Genomic DNA, 23316 nt, shown 5'->3' with positions numbered 1-23316 from the left:
ACCATTTCTGGAATAAGAGCCTAAATAGTTGTTTTTCAAGAACCTATGTTGAAGGAACAGGTGAGTGGTATTTTTGGCAGAAGGAAGTAAAACCTATATGTAAGCCCCATTCTTAGTGGAAAAGTTTCACATTACTTTGTTGTGTTTGTCTGTCTTTGGGATGTGTAAGGATTTAGTATCCTGCAGCTGAAACAAAGAATAAATCTGTGTTAGGATATGAGGCCAGATCTCACAGAGGTGAGGCTGCCACAGCTCCTGCCCCAGGTCTGACCTGTGGCAGGGCTGAGTGTGTGTTCCCAGCAGGAAAAAAAGCTTTTCTGACCCAGAAGGAGTTAGAAATGGAATTTCCTAAGAAGACAGGACAAACTGCAGACCAGACGGAACAGATGTATGGAGCAGCCACTGTTTGCACATCAGCAACTGCTTTTATGCCCCTGTCCCTCTATTTTCCCACACTTGTTCTTCAGAAGTCATCTTGAGCCTTCCAGATGGACCTGGGATGGGTTGGAAGTACATGGAAGTAGCTGGGCAGGGTATGAGAGGAGCTTTCTATCAGACTCCCAAACAGTCTGTGTAATAAACTGCATTGAAACTGCAATAGACAAGCTTGCCTACTTTTTTTGCCTTTGTGTATAGTTGTAATGAATTTTAATACTGATTTTTTTGGTTTGTTTTCAATTAACAGTTGTCAAACTTTTTGTGAAGAGATTATCAGACTAAAAAAAAAATAAATCTGTCCTCCTTTCCTTTTGGAATTCAGTTTGCCAGCAAAATAGAGACAACTTGTCAGAGAATGTATTTGTCTTGCTACTGAGTCACTTGATTTAATTCTGATATTATGGACCTGCCCCATGTTATGAGAATACTTTCCAGTTTGGGTTTGGGTCTCCAGTGAGGAAAAGAAACAGCTCTTTCTAATACCTGCTTTCCTGTTGGAAATTAAATTTTCTGGATGGGCAGTCATAAAAGCTTGGACCAATGGTGGTTAGATGTGGATTATTGTTTTGTGTGAGAGATATTGGCAGTCAGATAATGGAGCTCTAGGAACTTAGAGGTGACAGAAGGGAGTTTCTTTAAAAATGGATCCTTGGAGTTTGATAGTGAAGTGCAGTAGAGAAAGATCCATTTCATTGATGGATGTCACGTTTCTGCAAGATGATTTGCTTTCACTTTTCTATATTTTTTGTTGCTTTGGAAGTTGCTGATTGTCTTCAATTATTTTTATTTTTTTTCTCCCTAGTAAAACGCTTCAGAGAACCAAAGCATGAAAGACGTCCCTGGAGGATATGGTAAGTTCCTGCATGATTTATTCTTAACTTCTTTTCATTTTGCATGTTATAGAAATTGAGGGGATGATGTTCGTGTATGATGATTAAAATAAAGAAAAGTGATGACAAGAAATTGGTAACTGTCAGTGAGGAGCCAAAAATGTTACCAAAATACATGAGTCAGGTTACCTTCTGTGTGTTTCCTGGGTAGTCATTTCTTACTGAACTCTTCTAGGAATCTGTAAAGATGTGCATTTAGTCATAAGGCTTCAGGTTGCGCTTCTTCCTAAAGATGGCAGCTTAGAGTAGCCCTAAGATGCATCTAAACATCTACAAACTTGCACAAGCTTAAAAGAAGATCTCAGCTGGGCACAAATAAAATTCCATGTTTTGTTGGTATCCTACTATAAAATAGAAAACAGGATGATAAAAGATGCAAGTACATCAACCATTAAATGTATTTGTGTTTGCTTCAATCCAGTAATTTTTAAAATTTAATAATGCCAACATAACCTGAATCAATTTTGAGACTGGTGTAAGTGTTAGGCTGCCATTCCACTTGTTCAAGACTTCAGTGGTTTAAATCCCTCTCTTACAGTGCTGCTTCTCAAAATTAACACTGACCTTTATTTTATTGAAAAAATAAGTACAAAATCTTTGTGTACTCAGTCTGCCTCAGTCTGAAATTCTGACAAGTGAGCTGATAGCCCTTAGGTTTTAAGCAAAGAATCTTGTTCTGGAACTCAAGTATTGTTATTTATAGCAGGGTGTACTGATTAGATAAGTAACTCACTGGCTTCTTGCCTCATCTCCAACACTCTGGTGCTCTCTGTGCCATGCAGTGAATAAAGAGATAAAAGTTCAAGACAGTTATCAGGGAGGGTAGATGAATTCAGGCATAAAATGTCATTTGGATCTGTTGGGGTATTTAGATTTTTTTAGGCGTGGAAACAAAACAGGCAAAATTATTGTTTTCCTGTATAATACAAGGAACACACTCCTGTCTGCAGAATACTCTTGTTATGATTCTGATGTTTTACATTTAATAAAACATGCACTGAAAGTTTTGGTTTTGTGCAAAGGATGATGAAAAAAGAATGGTAAGGGCTGGAGTCATTACTGAATCACTGTCTAAGTGGGGATTTATATTTTCCCCTTGAGTAACAAACAGTTTTCTCTCTGACTTTATCATCTGCTTTGGAGATAATACTGTCAAGGCTGGAATTTTTTTTTGCAGTGTGTTCTAAGCCCTGCACTGTAGATAAAAATCCAGTGAAACCACTTCATGCTTTCAGGTGAAAAATATGCTGGCTTTTAAAGGAAATACTGTAGATAAACGACTCATTAGTCCTTTAAGTTGCTCACCCACAAGCACACGGTGAGGATTTTATTTTTGTCTCTGCCATAAGCTTGCTAAAAATGCATAAACATAAAAGGTCCAAAATACTTATCAGGGCTGGGATACTCATTGTTTCCAGGAGGTTATTAAAGACTTAGCTAGAGTTAGTCAGGATTAGCTCTTGGATAATGCATATGATACCAAGAGGATATCCATAGACTTTACATTTACAGTGGTAGGTTTCAAGTTAATATGATTTGGGTTATTGTTAGAAAAAATAGGGGGAGAAGTTAAAATGGAACATTGTTAAATAAGCTAAAGCTAAAATAAATAAAGCTAAAATAAAAGCCAAATACCATGATACTTTTATTATTCTGGTGTTTTCATTTGGAGGAAAACAATTAATAGAGACGGAGTTTTAATTAACAGAAATCTGCAATGTCTGGCTGTGTTGTAAACAGTTTTGTGTGTCTTAAAAACTGTTTTTACTTTATACAGGTTTTTAGATACTTCCAAGCAAGCCATAGGGATGTTGTTCATCCACTTTGCAAATGTCTATTTATCAGATCTTACAGAAGAAGATCCTTGTTCACTGTGAGTGTTTGATTTCGGAATAACTGATCTTTATGGAAGTTCTGTAGCTGAGTTTGGTGTATGTGGATGGTAAGGCAAGATACAGCTGAGAAGACAGTTTTCATGGTAAAAATCAGTCACTTTAAAAATCCTGTGGTTTAAGCTTAGTTAATCAAGGATCGGGATTCTTCTCTTACAGTTCATGGCTGGCAGGAGTCTGGACTTTGTGTAATCTGGACTATTTTAAACCTAAAGGGCAAAGCCTTGCTACTTTTCCCTCTCCAGTGAATGAATGAGAACTTGGGATGCACACTGCAGTTCAAGTTTATTTACTGAAGGTGCTGGGACCAAAGGAAATGGATGTCCAGTTGTTTTCACTGTAGTAAAGCAAGGCTGTGAGGCTGCTTTCAGGGTGATTTAGCAAAAATCATTTGTGTTTGTATTTGCTTCTAAAACCTACATTGGTTGTTGCAGTATTATTTTCATTTTGTTAAAAATGGGAAATCTTGCTCAGTAGCCAGGCAGTTAGTGCAGAAATTAATTCTGCAATGTCACGCTTGGAGCAGTGTGACTAAATAGATAAACATTTCTCTGTAGTGTATTAAACCTGAAGATTTTATGACTAAGACCCGACAGGCTGTTTACAGGAGCTCCTGAAGTAAATGGTAATTGTTTGGGTTTGTTCTTGATAAGGCTCCTGCTCAAAGTAGCTTACACAATGCGGGTAATGGAAGCTGTGAAATTACTTTTAAAAGCCCAGTAATTTGTCTTTTAGAGCCAATCCAGTTCCTTTCGATGGCATCTGCTATCTTGTTCTTGGGCAAACAAAGGAGACACACAGCTCAGGGAACATGCTTGTGTTGCTGCACAAGCCACTTCTATATCCCTTATTCCTCCTTGGTTCCTTCTGTGCTCCTGCATGGTAGAACTATGCAAGAGCACTGGCTTTTCTCTTCCCACCACAAAGCATTTTGTTAGGAAAAATGCATTTATTTTAGCACATTAACTGTAAAATTTGAGTTATAATTATGACAGTTCCAATAATACCAGGCATCATTGTAGGATTTTCCTTGCTTAGAGATTTAAGAATTTCCTGATAGGTCTAAAACCTGGCAGGTGCAAATTAATTTTATTCCATTTTTATAACTCAAAGTATATATTCAAGTGAGGTAACAAAAGCACGTCAGAAATTGTCAGTGCTTGAGGCTAATGCACAATAGTGCGTTACAGTATTTTAAATAAAAAATAACTTTGTTCTGTGTTTTCAAAAGGGTTTACTGACATGTGTGCTCTCTCCTGCATCTATATGTTTTTCTTTTCAAAGCCCACTTTTAATGTAAGTGTAGCATGACACAAAACAAATAAGGGAGTGAGGTTATTCAGTGTTCTTAGGATAAGCGAAATTACAGTGTGGAGCTGGATAATTCCTCAGACAAAGGTGCAGGTGCTTGATAGCAGGAGAAATATCACATAGCATTAATCAAAATCCGTCTTAGGAAAAATATTTTTGAAAGAGGGTCCAGACTTGCCTGTCATCACAGCAGCTCCTGTGCAGGTGCTGGGCAGGTTAAGGGCACATCCTGGGGCGAGCACCTGGGGTGACAGGAATCCCAAGCACCTGGCGTGCTTGGGAATGTCGGTGTTCCTGGGAATGTCGGTGTTCCTGGGAATGTCGGTGTTCCTGGGAATGTCGGGCACGTCTCCCTGCTGTGCCGGGAGCCTTCCCTGGCTGTGCCGAAGTGCTGGCACCTCGGTTTTCCCTGCTCCTGCTGCTGCCTTCCTGCTGCGGGCTTACAGCAGCCTCTTGTGGCCTCGGCGGGACTAGTGCAGGCTCGGGATTGCCAGCGTTCCTCTGCAAACATTCAGCCTTGATTTTCGTATTTGGCTAATGCAACGTTAATTCAAACTCGGGTTTGGCGGGTAGTTATTAGACAATAGCTATTTTTAAAAAGTTTTGGGAACTTGAAGGACAGAACAAAATTACTGAGACTGCTAAAACTATTTAAATTTTAGGCTCTCGGTGTAATTACAGAAGTGGGTAAATGATTGTTCTCAGTACTCTGGCTTCTCAACATACTTTCAGATTTTTTTTTTCAATCGTAACCTGTAGAAAATGGACTCTGATTCCTTGTTTTCCTTTCTGTTTTTCCTTTCAGGTACCTTATCAACTTCTTGCTGGATGCCACCTTAGGAATGCTGCTGATCTACATTGGGATTCGTGCTGTGAGCAGTATTGTGGAATGGCAGCAGTGGGAGTCCCTCCGCTTTGGGGAATATGGTAAATGTTTCTGTTCTGGCACTGAAGTGAATCTCAGGGTACAATCCCTGAGTATTTCAGCAAGAGGTTAACTCATCCTAAAATTGTTGTAGTCATTTGAGTATTTCACTTGTCACAAGGGTTCTTTTAAGTTCTATATCTAAATGTAGAGCTTCTGTCTTAGAAAGTTCAACAAGTCTCTGAGCATTTACCAAGTTTGGAATGACTGCTTGAATATTTATTTTTTTTTTTAAGGAGTGATTCAACAAATTATGATATTGGATAATCTCATGGAAAAAATACCAGCATGATAAATTTACTCTGAAACACTTCTAAAAAAATGATTGCTGGAAGGTCATTTCCAACTAAAACTTCCACTGAACCATGTGCCACTGTCTGAAGACACAGACCAAGAGTTCTGCCAGCCCTCTTAAAAAAGCCACATCCCTTCAGAGAAAGGAATGGCAAGATGGCCTGTACTGCTCCTCAAGTAATGATCACTGGAGCTTGTGCACGTTGGGCCTGTATCACTGGTGAAAAATGTGTGAGGGACAGAGTGTGAAATCACTTTCAGGTGAAGTTCAGAGTTTATCTTCCATTGCATTACACAGAAGTCCACTGATGTGCAGAAGTTGTGGATTTGCAGCTGCAGTTGAATATAACAAATACTCAGCATCAACATTTAATTTTGTTCAGTGTGTTATTCTCCGATTGCTGAAAATGGAAATTTTGTATGCATGCCTAAAAATCACATATGAAGCTCCTTGAGACAGAAATAGGAGGAGATGTTGCCTTATAAGTGAGCTGTGACTCTTCATCAGAGAGAAAAACAACAACCCCAGTGGTTTGGGAGGGGGGGGATATTTAAGAAAGTAAAAAATGTTTGCCTAACAAAGAAAGAACTTTCATAGCAGTTTTATAATTATTATTGGTAGAGGTTTTGGTTTTGTAGATTTCTTTGGTTTTAATGATCCTAAGTAACTGACAGAACTAAGAATAAATAAAGGGCTTGTGAATTTGGAGCACTTTAAAAGCTTAAGTTTGCAATCAAATAGCATTACTTGGTATTTGCTTTAATGTCAGAGGTTAAGAGATGATGACAAGCAACTTAGGAGGAATGATTACCTATACCATTAGGGCATGTTAGATTTATAGAGATTTAATGTGTATCTTTCAGGGTACAGTTTATGGCCACTTAAGCTGTTTAAATCAGCACTGCCACTACACTGTTTGTCTGCATTTATCCCACATGCCACAGTCCAGCATTTCCTTGGACTGGTGCATATCTGACTCTTCAGGGAATTGACCAAGTGAGCTAAACCATCAAAAATTCACTAGATGTAAAAAAAGTAAGTAGTTCCTCCAGATTAGTCCCCAGACTTGTCTCTGAGGGATTAGGTTAGCACCAATGCCCAGGGAAGGCAAAGGGGCAAGGAAAGAGCTGAGACCTCTTGCCCAGAGCCCCATTTCTGATTGTTGGTTTGGCTTGAAGCCATTTAAAGATTTTTGAGCAGCTTTCAGCCCATATAAAACTTGAGTTTCCATATGTAGGTAATTGTAATCATGTTAGATATTAGATTTTATTTCTTTCTAATAACATTTGGAATTTTTTTTGTGTGTAATCTGTTGTCCTTTCCCATTTTAATGTTCTTTTGAGAGTAAGCAGTCTGTGTGGATGGGGAGATGTGGGGAGTTCACTCCCCTGAAATTTCTCTATTTCTTACTGACTTTCAAAATGAGCCCCAGTTTATCTTAGTTATGAGGCATTTCTGACTGCAGTGATTAAGCTCTTAAAATCAACAAATGAACTTGTGTTCTGCTGTGGAGGTGGTCTGTGGCTGCTTCAGTATGATCACTTTGAATCAGGAAATCTGAAACACCTGAACTTTTTTATTGAGTATTCTCCTGTGTGTGTGTATATGTATGAAATTACATAAACCTTCTTTAATTAGTTGTTCTCTCTAGTACCAGATCATTTTATTAGTCACTGACTTTCTTTTCTACCTTTCTATCTTTATTAATGTGCTGCCCTACCCTTTGTGTGTTAGGTTTTTAATCAAGCTATTGTAGGGACTATTTTAAAGCATAATGCAAAGCTGTGCTTCCATTAATCATGTGGGAGACACTTCTGGTATAAAGAGAATTAGAGAGCAGATGGAAAGTTATTTGTTTTGGCTGTGCAGTAAGGTTAGGCCCTCTGTAAGAAATCCCATCTATAAGGACAAGTTGCATTCACTTGCTGTCATCTTCTGATAAGTGGCCCTGTTCCTGAAGTGAAAGCCCTCTTATCACCAGTTAATTTAATTTTTTTCAGTTTAACCCAAAGAATACTCTTATTTTTTCTAAGATTTTTTTAAAGTAAATTTTAAAATTTTTAATTTAGGGTAGAAGTGGGGACTAAAATGCAGTTCTCTGGGGTTGCAAGTGTGTTTAGAACTTGGGATTTTGAAGTTAAATATGGATATTTAGTATATAATCACAGAGCAGCTTGGTTTGGGGGAGAACTCAAAGCTCATCTCATTTCACCTCTTGCTATGGGACCTTCCACTATCCCAGGCTGCTCCAAGTCCCATCCAGCCTGACCTTGGACACTTCCTGGGATAGAACAGCCACAGCTTCTCTGGGCACCCAGTGCCAGGGCCCCACCACCTTCACAGGGAACAATTCCTTCCCAATATCCCATCTAACCCTGCTGCTTTTTGGCAGTGGGCAGCCATTCCCCATTGTCCTCTTACTCCACAGCCTTTTCCACAATCCCTCTCCAGCTCTCTTGGAGCCCCTTCAGGTACTGAAATGCTGCAATAAGGTCATCCTGGAGCCTTCTTTTCTCCACACGTCTCCTCTCCATCCCATGACTCACTGAAAAGTATCAGAGTCTTGGGGCATTTTAGCTGGAGTAGTAAAACCAAGTCTTCAGATTGGAGATCAGTGTGATTTCAGTTTGTTTGTAAGTGTGGGAAAACAAACAGGAGCCCTCCTCCCACCCCCAGACAAGTCTCTTCTTGTGACTGAGTGATGTTTGTGTTTCTAGAGCCTAAATAATCATTTGTCTCATGTTAGTTCTCACAGTGAGCTCATTTCCCTTCTTAGCTCTATTACTTGATCCCTGGTGATTTATTACTTGAAGCTGTCACAAAAATAGCAGTGTCCTGCTGGTTTTAAAAGCCTCTTCTTTATATGGAGGATGGTTTTGAAGCGTAAATGCCTCAAGGAAGGAATGGATACCAAAATACCAGCATTTATATCTGGTGGCTGTTTGTACAGCAAAACAGCACTGCAGTCTGATTTATGAACAAAGGGCCATGACGCTCCCTCGAGGGCTTTTTACATCAGAATTTTAAAATTTATTGGATTTGTCTTCATATCTATGGTTTTATATTTTCAAATTCATTACATTAGCAGTTGGATTTTAATAGAAGTGCAGAATCTGTTAGTATGTTTGAGTGTGTAAGAAGGAGAAAAGCAGTCATGACCTGTACTGAAAAGAATGTTCCCTGCGTTCTCCTTCCCTTCTTGTCTTGAGCTGCTGTAGCTGCTGTGAGTAGAAAACAGGTGATAAATCCCTCCTAGTGATTATAAACTCCACTGGCAACTGAATCGTGCTGTGGCCTCTTTGCTTGGCTCTGCCTCTGCATGGCAGAGCTCAGAAATTGTATTTGATGCATCTTTTCCCTCCAGCTCATAATTTGCCACTTGCAGAGCAACTTACTTATAGCCATGTGGGGTAGATGGCACTGACTTCAAAACGATTTAAAATTTATTTTGGAGTAGTTCTATGAGTTGGCATTTTCTTAAGAAAAGATTTCCAGATCTGAAAAACAGAAGGAAGTTACAGGATAGAGGAATAACAGGTATTTGGTTCAAGAATTGTCTCTAAATATACTTCTACAAAGCAGCTGATGGCAGTGGCAGATACAAGTATAGACTAATTTGGCATTGCCCAGCATTCTCCAAAAATGCTGCTACAGTTGTCACTGCAGAGGATTCAAACTTTTTCATTTTTGTTCTTTATTTGCTTTTCTTGCAGTAGCAAGATTTCCACTAATTTGCTGAATTATTCTATACACGACAGGTATACTTTGGAAATTAAATTAGAGCTTTATGGCTTCAGCATTAACTTTAAAGTTCTAATTTGGGTTTGTGTACAGACTCTCTGAATGTACAAATGTCCAAAATATTCTTTGGAGCACCTTCTGGGTGTGGTGGTGTTTTTAACTTGAATTTCATGGGTCATAGAACCATAGAAAAAATTGGTTAGAAAGGATCTACAGGGGTCATATAATCCAATCTCTTGCTCAAATCAGGATTGACTTCAAAGCTGAAGTGGGATGCTCAGGGCATGGACCAGTCAGTTTTTAATTTATCCATGGTTTAGTATTTAAGAACCCCTTTATCTGAAGAGCCTACTCCAGTAGATTTAACCACTCTCACTGTGAAAGCTTTTTTTCTTCATATCAGAATTGTATCTTCACCCACCCAGTCTGTATCTTCCCACCTTTCTTCAAGGATGCTACTGGGACACTGCCAAAACACTTGCTAAATTCAAAGTAGGCAGCATTCCTGTTGTCCCCACTTGTAATTATAGGTGAGTGATAATTTTGCAGGTGCAGTAGGGCACACAAAAATCCTCAAGTAGAATTTAATATGCACAACTTCTAATTTCAGTCATCAGCCAAAGAAATCCCCAAAGAAACCAGCACCAGTCCCCACAAAAACATTGTGGAACAAAACATTCATTGATGAGAGTGCACAATACTTTTAATACAGAGTTTCACAGTTTCTGGATATACAGAATCTCCTGAGAGTTGCAAAAGATGCAAAATGGTTTTCACTGTCTTTGCTTTAGGAATTAAATAAAGATAGGAAAAGAGATTAGAGTAAACTGTTAGTTTCAATAGTAAGGCTGTAGCTAAAGCTAGAATTTTTTTAATATTTGCTGATTAGTCAGAAGAGCTAGAGAATGTTAATAAAAATGTGGAGTATAGAAATAAATTGCTAAAATTTGCTTCTCAAATCTAATTCAGGCCTTGTATCCTCAGAAGAATCACAGTTGCTCGACTTTGACTTGCTGATGTTTTCCCTTTCAAATTTCTAACTCTTTGGGTTTTTACAAGAGAAGCTGTAACTGCAGTATGTAATTGTAAAGCTCATCCTGTACAACTTGGTTAGGGAGTATTTGTTGTTTTGGACTCCAGTCTGACTTATCAGTTTCTCTGTGTAGCATTTCAGCAGCAAACACTAAGTCTCAGACTATTACCAAGTATTAGTACTGAAAGCCTTTCAGGAGTGTTCCAGAAAAGGAACCAGCAACTGTCCATTATGCATTACGAACACATAAAGGCATCTGATTTTCCACTGCCCATTATTCATCCCCAAGCTAGGACTTTGGAGCTGACTTTGAAGAGATTGCAGAGGCTGCTGCAAAGACTAAAGATGTGTCATTCCCTTCCAGAACTTTTCCAGTGAAGTGCAGCTTCAAGCTCACCTGCAAAGTTCATTAGGCTTACCAGTCCTCCTTTTTCCATTTTCTTGTCTTCTTTTTCTTTCTCTGCCTTCTTTCAAAGATTCTAATAGTGTGCATAAGTTTTTGTATTGAAATATCTGTGATCTTCCTTCTGTCCTAGCAGATAACTTCATGCATTCAGGTTCTCACTCTACCCTCGAGGTGCAACACCCTTTCACACCTTTTCACACTGGAACTAAAATATGATCCTAGGCTTTTATTCAGTTAAATTTTTCATAGCAGCTCTTGCACCTGTTGCTTCAATTGGTTAACTAACTTTGTAGAGAGGAAAGCCTAGGGACAATGGTGGAAATATAAGCTCCACTTAGACTGAAGGGAAAAATGTGTGAAACCCAGCCAGGTTTCCCTCAAATTTTCCTCTTTAAGATACTTAATATGTCTTGATAGAGGATAAAAATTAACAATATGAGGAGAAACACAGTGAAAGTTTGTCTTGCTTTCATCAGATTATATAAACATTATGAGCATATCACAGGTACTGCTGAATGGAGCAAAGTCCTGTTAGATTCAGTTTATGGTACTTTTTGAAAGCTGGGGTGAGGCAGAGGAAGGGGAAGGAACAGCACTAAAAGAATTGGAGAAGGCACTTCTGGAAGCTTTAGCTGCCCTGCTGCCTTATAAGGATGTTTATTATGAAGTAAATCAAACCTATGCATTTATTGAACCTTTCTTCTTTCTTGCAGGTGACCCCCTGCAGTGCAGTGCTTGGATGGGCCAATGTGCTCTGTACATCATGATTATGACATTTGAGAAAACCATCATCATCATAGTGCTGCTTATACCTCAGTGGAAAGAGGTTTGTGTTTTTACAGCGTTTTACAGACAAGTGAATTTTAGGTGGAAACTGTAAAGACTTCCAGCAGTGTTTATTGGTTTGGCTCAAGCATTGTGATTGTCTACACTCACTGCCAATTAACTCTGTGGTAGTGGTATGTTTTTTAGTTTAATTGGGATGAGATCTTTATCTACTGCCAGGTATATCATACCATATTTTGAGGGGTTTTTGTAAACTGAAGTATCCAAAATTTAATTCTATTTCCTAGTCTAAAGTACCCTTGAAATTACTAAGTGGTTCTTTCTTTTCTTACCTCTAATTCTTGTTTACAGCTATTTTGTATTCTTGTAGTATTTCAAAGAATTTTCTTTACCTGACCTTGTTGATAGGTTTTAACTGTAGACTTTTAGAAATTTGTGGTGGATTAGTGAATCCACTGATGCTAACTGGATTAATCTTAATTTTGATGGACTCTGTGCAACCAGATATTCAAAGTGGTGCTGTTACTGCCCATTAAAACCAATTAGCTCTGTTGTATGCTCTGGACTACTTTGGGAACTCTCTTCTCATTACTGTGTATTTTGTAAAACTCTGCTCTGTTTAAATTTCCTAAAGATGGAATCTACAACATGTTCCTAGGGAGCAGCTCTAAAATGTTCAAGATGATTCTAAGGCAGCTCCTCAGACTTCTGTAAACAAAAATGACAGAGATAAGTTTCTTGTCAGCCTCACTTACTTATCTGTGGTAATTTATGAGCTGTCCTAAATACTTTGCTTTTCTCAGAACTGCCCTTTTTTGGTTCACCTGAGTTATTTCTGTCACATTAGCTTGTACACGAGCATTGCCCTGCCTAAGCCAGTTGTGTGCACGTACTGCCATGAGCTGAACTTGATCCTTTTCTTTTCACAGGTGGCTTTATTGAATCCCATAGAGAACCCCCAGCTGGAGCTGGCAATCGTCATGCTGATAGTTCCCTTCTTTGTTAACGTTAGTGCAACTCACTCTGAGATGTTTACTTGGATATCCTTCTGCCATGTGCTCATTAATTAACATTAGTCCTTGAAACACAGTGAACCTTGGTACTTAAGTTAATTTAAGGGCTTCTAAAGAATGGGTAAATTGTCTGGATATGTAGATTTTACAAAGCTGCAATCCATATGGAGCTAAAGAACCACGTTCAGGAGAGGAGCAGAAATGCCTCATAGACCCCTTTGGCCTGATGACTTCAGTAGATTGACTGACATAGAGATTATAAAATTACAGTGAAATTTACTTCAGGAAGCAGTTGGTGTAAGGACAGACTCTTGTGAAGTATCCTGTGTCTGACCATAGCTAATAGCAGCTGGCCTGTGGTGGAGCAGAGGAAAAGGGCAAGTGTGCAGTCATGCTTCCCAAAGTACACTCTTGCAGCAGTCTGGGATTTAGGGATTAGAGCCAGAGACAGTGGGTGTCCTTGCATGTAATAACTGCTGGTAAAGCCTTGCTACATGAAGAGTTAATATACAGTCACTGTGAATAGTCACTACTTTTCTTATTTGCCTCTCTTCCACTAAGGGATAAAGTAGCTGTGTTCTAGAGCATTCCTGAAAAGTGTAATAAGATGTGTGACACCATGCCTAGACAAGATTTAGCTTTTGGCCAGTTCAGAATTATTGTCAAGTTCATTTGGTCAGTATTTGGACCATTCTTCTACTCTGAAGAAAGCTGAACTGTCTCTTTCCCCTTCTTTTTAACAGGCGTTAATGTTCTGGGTAGTAGATAATTTCCTCATGAAGAAAGGAAAGACAAAAGCTAAACTTGAAGAAAAGGAAGCAGGACAAGATTCAAGAAATGGAAGTAAAGTCCGATACAGGAGAGCAGCATCACATGAGGAGTCAGAATCAGAAGTATGTAGAGTTAATTATTGCAATTAATGCAATATCAATCCAGTTCATCCCTTCTGACATTGATTTCATTGTAGCCCTGTCAACTTGGGTTTCATTCTCTGAGTGCGTACCTCCAGCAGTAGCTCCCAGCACTGGCAGTTGAGAGCCAGTTTAGTCATTGTTGTATTGCTCTGGTAGTTAATTTCCTTCCAGATGGGCAGAAAGGTACAATAATATATGTAAATACCACAGGTGAGCTGTGCTGCAAGTGCTTGCAACAAAAACCTCACAGGGAATACAAAACTAATAGGCAATTCTAATTCAAAGAGAGGTTAATAGCTTAAAGTGAGAGGAAACTGGTGGAGGCAACTGACCTGATTTTTGAGAATTATTTACATAGTTGCCTTAGCATAACATTATTCTAAATTACATTAAGTGAGCAGTTTTTAGTTCAGTTGAAAGATGGGTAATTTCTTTGAAGGTGAGTTGATTTGGCTTTAGTAAGTTAATGTAACTTCTCTGTGTGTTAAACAGTGCTACTTATATGGAGTTTGCCATGTAATGTGACTGCCTTGTTACCAGTGTGGATCAAGACCTCAAATATTCTCTCAAGCTGCCTCTGCTGTTCTGGCATCATTCTTTGGGTTCAGAGGTAGTGGCTGTAGTTAGATTAGTATGCACCCATCCTTCTTCAAAACTTCTGGAGGTTTCTGATAGGATCTGCAGTGATGTTTGATAGTGTGGCAGTAAATCCTAAATGTGTTTTGTAAGCTCTTTCCTGAGCAAATAATAAGGTGCTTTGCAGGCATAAAAAAAAAGTAAAAGTGCAGAAGTATAAAGAGGGAGTGTGACTGTTCCACGTGCTCAGAAGCTGTAATTTGTTTTTAGATCCTTATTTCAGCAGATGATGAGATGGAGGAGTCGGATGCCGAGGAGGACCTGCGCAGACTGACCAACTTAAAGCCCATCAAGAAGAAGAAGCATCGCTTCGGTCTGCCCGTATGACACATTCCTCAGCCTGTGGACTTGCAGGTTTCGTGGCAAAAAACTTCTGTCAGTGGGGTTTAATGTTGCAATTGCATCTCCCTTTTCATACAAACTGACTTAGAAGCAAGGTCTACCAACGGAAGGCAGAGCAGTTGGAAGACTTCCAGTTCAGTTGCACTACAAACACACTGACCAATTATGCAAGAATGTCTCCTCATCATGTGTGGAAAATGGATGAGTCACTAAGGATTCGTGTGGGAGGTGTCAGAGAAGATCAGAGAGAACAGATACAGAATCTTTCAGTTACTGATGGGACAGTGTAAGGAGTTCTCTAAAAGGCGTCAAAGTTGACCAAGTTAAAGGAGTGTGTTTTATTACTAAAACTGGCTTTTGCAGCATAATTCCTAGAGCAGAATAGTTTATGGTTACAAACTGTAACTTAACATTATTTTTTTAAGTACAAATGTTTACTTGCTACCGGGTACCTATGGAACTAATAGGTGGAACAAAGATTTTTTTCCAAGTCTTCTCAAATCTATCTGACTATTTTATATTTAAGTTATATTTTCATACAGTTGTATTTAAAGATTCTCTTTATCACAGAAAAGGGTACAGTTCCCTTTTTTGTGCAGAACAGGTCAAAAGATTTGTAGTGAAAATCTTATTTATCCTTGTCTCCTGATTTAAGACAAAGGGATTGCAAAGGGAAAAGCTCTCTGTCACTGCTGAAGTCATCAAATATCACTAAAAAATGCAGTCCTGTGTGTGTTTTTGACCACATAATTTGAAAATACCTTTTTCAGTAGGAGGTGGTGTTTGCGTATTTGACAAAGGTGCACTTTAGTCTATAACAAAAATCCATTGTGATAAGTTATTTGTGAAATGAGTATCTATGGATGACTCTGATTATTTCTGTTTCTGCAAGTCTCTTGTGCATACCTCTCAAATGACCCAAAAGAGATGGAACGTTTCTGATACTTTTTCTATTACAGGGCCTGCACTACAGGACTGTGATCTCATTGAAGCACTTGTGCTACAATATTGCAGATACAATTCTGTCCCTTGTTTTTTGTTGGAAAAGCAGTCTTTTAGTTAATGTGCTTAACAGCAACAACAACAAAATTTCTCCTGTTTAATTTTCATAGTCTCATTATACTTCAGTAGTAAAAGAACAACCCCAAGGGGTACAGTGCAGTTGTTACCACAGCATTTGTGGGATCTTCAGTGTCTCTTCTGATAATTGAGAACACGTGGTGATCTGAAACCTAGCAGACATGTTTTCAGTGACATCCTTTTGCTTTGTGTATTTTCTAAATGATTCTTTCTGACAGCTTTCCTTGCTTAGCTAAACCTTGTGCAGGACAAGGCAATGTGTCAAAGAGGTGACAACAGACCTTAAATGCAAATCTGTTGTAGTGTCTGGACACCAGAAAAATTCCAAGCCTTAAACCAGTTTCATTGGAAAACTGCTCAGAACTTTTTAAGATTTTTTACATTTTTTTATAAATTTACTAGGTCTTAATGTGATTTATTATCCAGACCACTTAACTGGGCCTTAGTAAATACTGAACCATGCACTCCTGTGCTTACTGTCACTATTCCAGCATCCCTTTTCCCAGGGGCTGCCAAGGGGACATGATGCTCTGACACCTCAGGGTGTCCAGCCAGCTCAAAGGGACATTTACCAAACCTGAGGTTTTAGTTGAGCTACTGACCTTTGCTACTGTGCACTGAAACGTAAGAACTGCAAAAATAACAGTACTAGTGTTTTCCTTTAGACTAAATGTAGAAACTAATGACAGTGGAAGCTTACCTGAGTTGTTTTGACATGGGGGATGGGGATAGGAAAATGTCCCTAATCAGTGTTGCCTCTGGTTTGGGGGCTTTGGGGTTTTTTGATTGATTGTGTGACTCACATCTTCTCTTGACTTGACTACTGGGTGGGTGCAGATCTCCAAAAGCACACTGCTTCAAGGAATTCATCAACAGGTTAGTCTCCTACAGCTCACTTTTCCAAAGGGATTTAAGAGCTAGGACCGGCTCTTGTCACAATCATCAGCATTTATTTTTTTAGCATAGGATTTGTTCTATTTCAGACAGTGAACTAAAGCTACTGACCATGTGCAATGTCCCAGTGCAGAGCCATGGCTGTCCTTGCCAGCTGAGGTAACTGAGCAGCGCACACAAATGTAACTGTACAGGCTTGCATCTTATCTTCCGTTTCCCTCCTCCAGTTACTTCAATTATCTAAATTATGCTAGTTTTACATTTAGTCTGTGAAGTGTCAGTATAAATCTATGGCCTTAATCATGTAAAAATATTTGTTTTGAGCAGACCTCAAGCTTATTGACCAAGTACAAAACAGTATAAAGCGCTACAGAGCAGTTTCTTGGTGGCTGTAGCAAAGGTTCTGAATGCCTAATTTTTCATGTCTTAAGTGCGTAAATGTCACTTGATGTGAGATCTAGATATGTCTAGTAAGATGATGTAGTAAAGCACTATGATCCAAAGAGACAGAAGTATTTTAAATACCACAGTAGTAATAGGAGGAACAACCTTCAGAGGGGAAAAGATTACTTTCTCTACCAAGACAATAATTTTATTCAGAATTTTAGCTAAATAACAAAATCTGGCTGTTTTTTCTATACATTCTTTGTTATCATTGTGAAAGAGATGGAAAATGTAAAACTGGCAGTTTTCCTCTCTGTAAGACAAAAATTGGAATACTTGCAATAATTGTGAGTAGGATAAATCCTTTTGTCTGACAGGCTTGCATGTGTGAGAAGGGAGCGTGTGCTTAGTGCTTCACTATGTCTTACCACTTGTTAAAATGTATTGGCAGTACAGTCTGAAATGGACTTTTCATAAAGAGTTGATCCAGTAGTGTTACTGCAACATCACATTTGCATTATCCTCCAGTTGTCACTCAGATTTCTGCCTGGCAAATGTACTTCAGGACAACTCATAGCAAAGGTTTAATTCAGGCTGTGTTTAGAAAATAGGATTCTATTTAATGAAAATAAGCTATGTAGTGAATGCCAAAGTAAGAGAAAGGGACTGTAACTTAGAGAAGAAACAGAAATATTGGTGGAGATGGAATTTACCACGAGTGGTCAATGCATTAGCTCTTCCTCGTATCCGACCTGTGACACATCTGCATAAACTTAAGACACTGGTGTTGTCTAATATGTGGTTTCCAAGTTCTGGCTTCAATATGTTCAGATCCCCTTGTCTTACTTTAAGTAGGTGAATGCTGTCTGTTAATGTTGCTAACTAAAATGTACTATAGCTTTTCTTCAGGGAAAACTCAGAAACTGAGTTGCAAATTAGAGCAATGCAAAGTGATCCCCTCGGGCAGGTGTCTGCTCTGATCCCTGCCGAGCCCGGGTAGGGGGGACTGGGCTTTCCTGCTCTGCTCAGAGCTGAGCATCACAAGGAATCTCTGCCACTGTGCTTGACTAACTAGCGTTTGCAACTTTGCTGTGCTTTTTACAGGAGAAACCAGTAGCAAAAGCGAATAAATTCAGCCACACCAAGTCAGAGTACATCTACAGCATAGGCGTGCAAACTTTTTTAGGTGAAGTTTCCAGTTCAATTACTGAAAATGACTACTATGGTTTTACAAAGTAAAACTACAGTATCTTTAAAAAAGGGACTCTTTTGTAGGTGTTTTTGTCTTGTGTGGATATCCGTCTCCAACTGAATGTGGGGTTTGTTTGTAAGTAAATTCAGAGTATAGCCAATGTGAGCAAAACCAACAGCTGTATTCTGCTGCCCTCTGTTTGGACCATATTGTTTAATCAGTGGTGTTACCTTAAACTTAAAAAAAAAAGGGTATCTGATGTAATTACATTGTATAATGGTTTACAATAAAGTTTTGACTTATTACAGATTTGTACACTTGTTTTATACTTGTTCTGTTTCAAGGTGGCTGTGTTTCAGTGTTTGTGGTGTGCTCTTGTGGGAAGCAGGTTCTGCTGCTTAAGTTTAACTTCACCTCTAATTGTGTGCACTGTTCTGTTGATTTTCATTTCAGTGTATTCATTTTACCTTAATGGAAAGGCCCCTGTGATCAGGAAGAGTCACTGTTCTTAAGCTGCAAGTTTTGTTTACAAGTTTAAGAATCCTTGCAGGCTCCTCTCAGATCCATTCCCTGGGGAAGGCTTTTTTTTCAGGACTGGAGCTCCACAGGATGGACCCAATCCTGCCTCTGTAACTCCTCTTTAACATTCTCCTATTGCTTTCATACTTTCCACCTACCACATCCAAGCAGTCCCATACCCACTGCACCCTTACAGGGAAAATCAGAGTATAATCTTCACTCAACCAAGTGTCAGTCCCCTGAGAGGTTGTTAGCACTTTGCTGGAGGGGAAGTCAAATCTTCCCTGAGATTTGGAGGCCACAATGTCAGCCGTGTGTACATTCACTAAATTCTCTGTGGTCATTGCCATATTTTAGTTGGAACCATTCCTCCAGCAAAGGAGTTTTCCATAATTCCTGTTGCAGTAGAAGATTAAAACTTGCTTTTTTAATAGTCACTGTTGGATAAATGAGCCATCTTGTTCCACTGTCATTCATGTCCATTTAACAGATCTCAAGGACCTCACCAGGTGAACAGGATTTCTAGTCTAAAATACAGGTAACTAGATTTAGGATGGGTTTCCTTTGTGAGGAAAAACAGCCCATAATCTGTGCAAGAAAATTATTGTGCCCCTTGTTGAATTGCTGGTATAGGAAATGTAATTAAAGAGAACAGAACTCTCCAGCCTTTGGGGATGTTCTAGAAGCCTCAGGATGTGCTGCCTGCCTCTAAGTGTTTCACCTGCCCCAGATGGCAAGCAAGGTTTGAGTGGCTTGATTTTGTTTGTATAGATTAAATTGCTATGAAAGCACAACTCTGTTGCTTTTGAGTGAGGAATATGGAGTACCAATTAACTGAAGCAATTTTGAAACCTGAAGGGAAAATAATAGTTCAGTGTCTTGAATTCTAAATATTTGCTCTAAACACGCAGAATGTTATTTTCCTGCCAATCAGAATAGTGATACTTGTGGGACCGTAGAGAAAAGTCTTGGTAGAGAACTGTTACTTTGTACAATAGGAAAAAAAAAAATCTGTTTATTCTGAAGTCAGTGTTTTATTCTGTTTTGTTGGCCTACTAAGGGCACTGCTGCTCTGCAGAAATGCTTCCTCTGGTTACTAAGACATGGGTTTAAAATAGAAAATCAGCCTAAGGAATAGCTAAAGACATAACGTCCAAATTGCTTCTTAGCCTACAAATAATTCCCCCAATAAAGGAGAAGATCTCAGGCCTGGAAAGATTTCAGCTTAAAGGCTGAAAATTTGGGCACTGGGAGGCCTGGGACATAGTTCACCGCTGACAGATCCCACAGTCCTTCTCATGCAGTGCTGGAGCTGTGGTTTGATGTCATGTTTTCATTGTGAATTTTTTAGTGACCTCTTGTGCTTCTCCATATCCTAAAAGCACTGGCAGAGGCTGAGGAAAGGCCATAGCAGATTTCTACCACTACAACAGTTTTCTCACTAGGGGAGAGTGTTTGGAGGTCTGCCATGCCTCCCCTTCTCATATTAACCAACCTGTCTGGAATCTTGGTTCTTTGTAAGTGTTGAGTGCGGGCACAGAAGCTGGGGTGGGGTTTTTTTATGTTTGTTTGGGGTTTTTTTTGTTTTTGGGGTTTTTTTTGGGGGGGGGTTGTTTGTTTTTGTTGGGTTTTTTTTTGTTTTGTTTTATTTTTGGTTTTTTGGTTTGGTTTGGTTTTTTTGGTAAAGGTTTAATGTAAAAAACCAAAAGGGAAACAATCTCCCACTCAAACCTCTCCCAGTAATGAAAAATAAAATTCATGCTCAGAGATGGCAGGGCTTTACTTAATACAAAAAATTGTTTAGAGAACAAATATTAAAAGTTCTGGAAAAGGTTTTACTGCTGCTGGCCAGTGCAGTGGATAACACCACGTTTATCCATGTCTGAGTAAGCTGTTGTGTACAGACTTGGGTGAAATGGTTAAACTTGCTAATAGTGCTGGAAGTAGAAAGTGATTTTACTCTCTTAGTTGTGTAAGAGCCAGCACTGGAGCATGATCAGAGATCGAGCTGTTAGGGTGCCATACTTTATTAACTCTCTAAGAGTCTCAATACTTTCCTGTTAAAGATCCCTGTGCAGAAGTGATTCAGGGCACAGTGATGCTTTGGACATTAGGTTTATATCATCTTTAGAGAACACATATTTTGTTATGCTGGGAAAGCGATGCCCACTCTTTTTTTTTTTTTTTTTTTCCCTCCCTCCCCCAAGAGGGTTCAGAGTCAATTTTGTGTCCCTAACAGCGTTTTGCCTTTTAAACCTATAAATAGAGCCCCAGCGGACTCCCCGGGAAGCGTCTCTGTAGGGACCAGGCTTCCCTGGGGCCGCAGCTGCCGGGCCCGTCAGCCCAGCCCGGAGAGAGCTGCGCTCCCGAGTCATGGCCAGGAATAAACCTCCGACAGCAGCAGCCTCCTTCAACCTGAATCATCCCGGCGCTGCTTCGGGAACATGACCCGGCCCCTGACTTCACTCGGATGCGCTATATAAGTCCAGGAAAACAACAGGCGCTCGCAGAGCTCGCGGGCTGGATTTAATCAAAGCCGGGAACGACCTGGGAGGGATTTCAGCGAGGGAGCACCGCAGTTATGTCACAGGTACGGGGACATCTGTGTGCTGCCTGCTCTCCGAGAGCGCCTGGCAGACCTGGTGCTGGTTTGGATGCTTTGCTTGGAAAAGTTTATTAGCGAGTTCTTCTCGTTAACCGGTGAATTCGGCTTTTCTCCCCTGTGACTTGTGTGATTAAAATATTTTAACAAGTACATTCTTAGGATGGGGTTTTTGGTGAAGAAGGAAGGCAGCTGCTCTCTACAAGGTTAATTAATTTAGTTTCAAAATGTTCTGGTTTGCCTTAAGTATTTTTATTTGTGTAGAAAGAGAAAAATCCTTTCCCCTGCTCTGCTTTGTGATGTTTCACAGAAGGAGGAATCTGTGCTTTCCAAGACACTTTCTCAGACAGTGATTCTGAAATTCTGTTTTGAAAAGAGGCAGCTGTGCTGAAACATCCCTGTATAAGGCTTAGTGTATTAACATGCAGGAGAAAAGAGTGGGACTGAAAATTATAACTGTTAGGATAAGATATTTGAGACTGAAATTCTGTATAAAATGAACACTCATGTTCATTTTATAACTAATGATTTGTCTTTAATGCATTCCCCAATAATCAGCGTTTCAAAGTGCTCTTGAAATGAGCTCGGAAATGGTGAGGTTTCAGGTAAATGTTACATTTGCAACACAAGCTACATGTGCCTGGCAGAGGTCTCCTCAGCATGAGAGTTTTACAGGATTGGTGGGACATAGAGTAGGAGAGCAGGGTTCTTCAGCCTCAGAGACTAATTCAGTTCAGCTGATTTTCTTTACTCCAAAGAAAATGGGACTTAAAACCCAGTTGTATGTCTTGTAAAGTAGCACTTTTTGACTTGTGACAGGAGGAGATGAAGCACAGGCTGCATGCCTGTGCCAGCTAGGAATGGCTCCTGGCAAGCCCTGCTCCCCAATTCTGGCAGCATTTAGCAGTGGTGGGGCTGTGACAGTGGCAGCTGCTGGCCAGGACTCATCAGAACCTCTCTGTGCACCGGCTTTGCTCTTCAGCTGGGGCTGACTAATCCACAGCAACTGTCCTGCTGGAAAATCCTCTGTGATCAAAGCATGAGATGGTTTATTTTAAAATAACTGGGTGACATTCAAGAGCTCTGCTCAGCCTGTGCTGTATCTTTGTGCCACTTTTCCTCACCTTTACCCCAGGAATTTCCTTGTCCCGGTGGGAAGAAGCCTCACAGGTCCTGTCTGCTGCCAGTAGTGGGTGAAGGAGCTTGGCAGATTTCACATTTCTCTTAATAAAGCAAGGGGCTTTTTACCCTTCCTGGGTTGGTTGTCTGTGGATGATGCCATGGGCATGAGGGACTGTTCCCATCACGTGCCAGTTGTCATTACAGGACAGGTAATTCCCTGGCTGTGGGGATATTTGGTTCACCAGCTGAACAGCCATGTATGAACTGTTGTGAGTTTTGGAGGATTTGCTGCCACCCTTTCCCCTCGCTTGCTTTGGTTACTCATCAGTTTTCCTCCGAGATCTCGCAAATGTTTTATTTCCCAAAACACATGCAAGTGGGATTGGCAGTGAGCTGTTCTGAAGGTTCCCAGGAATTTGCAGCAGGCAGAAAATATGCTGAAGGCTCCAGCAGAGCCAGCCCCCGCCGTCCAAGAACCAGCCATGCAGGCATTGTCTCTGCAAGCTCCCTGGGACTTGCTGCTCCAGCCATTTGTAGGCCTTGAGGGATTTGTTTCCTTCCACAGCTGTTTTCAGCCTAAAAGGCAGTGCCTGGAAATGCCTGAGTGGGCTCCACCACTGCCAGAACCCAAATATCAGAAGCCATGTATATGTAGTGATGGTCAGAGAAGTTTCTTGTTGATCTTTCAGTGTGTAAATCTGTTAGAGTTGGAGCATGGGGGTCTTCTGTTCCTCTTAATCATATCCCTGTTCTCCTGAATCTTGCCACAAGAGCTGCCTGGTGGGACACTGAAAATCTGTCCATGAAATAATAAACTGATGGGGCAATGCTGATGGTGTTGGCTGCTGCAGAGTGAGGCTGTGTCTGACTGTGGAGTGCTAATTTAAAGATCTGGTCAGGC

The 23316-nt window shown here is 40.0% G+C and overlaps 1 protein-coding gene across 1 annotated transcript in view; it reads left to right on the top strand.

Moving 5' to 3' along the window:
* Nucleotides 1-18487, top strand: part of STIMATE (STIM activating enhancer) — a 35703-nt gene extending 17216 nt beyond the window's left edge. The window contains exons 2-8 of the mRNA XM_062500689.1: nucleotides 1241-1289; nucleotides 3106-3201; nucleotides 5337-5458; nucleotides 11645-11757; nucleotides 12647-12724; nucleotides 13474-13623; nucleotides 14491-18487. Of these exons, the coding sequence (XP_062356673.1) occupies nucleotides 1241-1289; nucleotides 3106-3201; nucleotides 5337-5458; nucleotides 11645-11757; nucleotides 12647-12724; nucleotides 13474-13623; nucleotides 14491-14607 (725 nt within the window). The 3' untranslated portion in view covers nucleotides 14608-18487. The remainder of the gene's footprint in view (nucleotides 1-1240; nucleotides 1290-3105; nucleotides 3202-5336; nucleotides 5459-11644; nucleotides 11758-12646; nucleotides 12725-13473; nucleotides 13624-14490) is intronic.
* The last annotated feature ends 4829 nt before the right edge of the window (nucleotides 18488-23316 follow it).

This window comes from Cinclus cinclus, chromosome 12, assembly GCF_963662255.1.
Source record: "Cinclus cinclus chromosome 12, bCinCin1.1, whole genome shotgun sequence".
In the NCBI taxonomy this organism is placed as follows: Eukaryota; Metazoa; Chordata; class Aves; order Passeriformes; family Cinclidae; genus Cinclus; species Cinclus cinclus.
The sequence above is the reverse complement of the archived record's forward strand: the minus strand, read 5'-3'. Positions and strand labels throughout refer to the sequence as shown.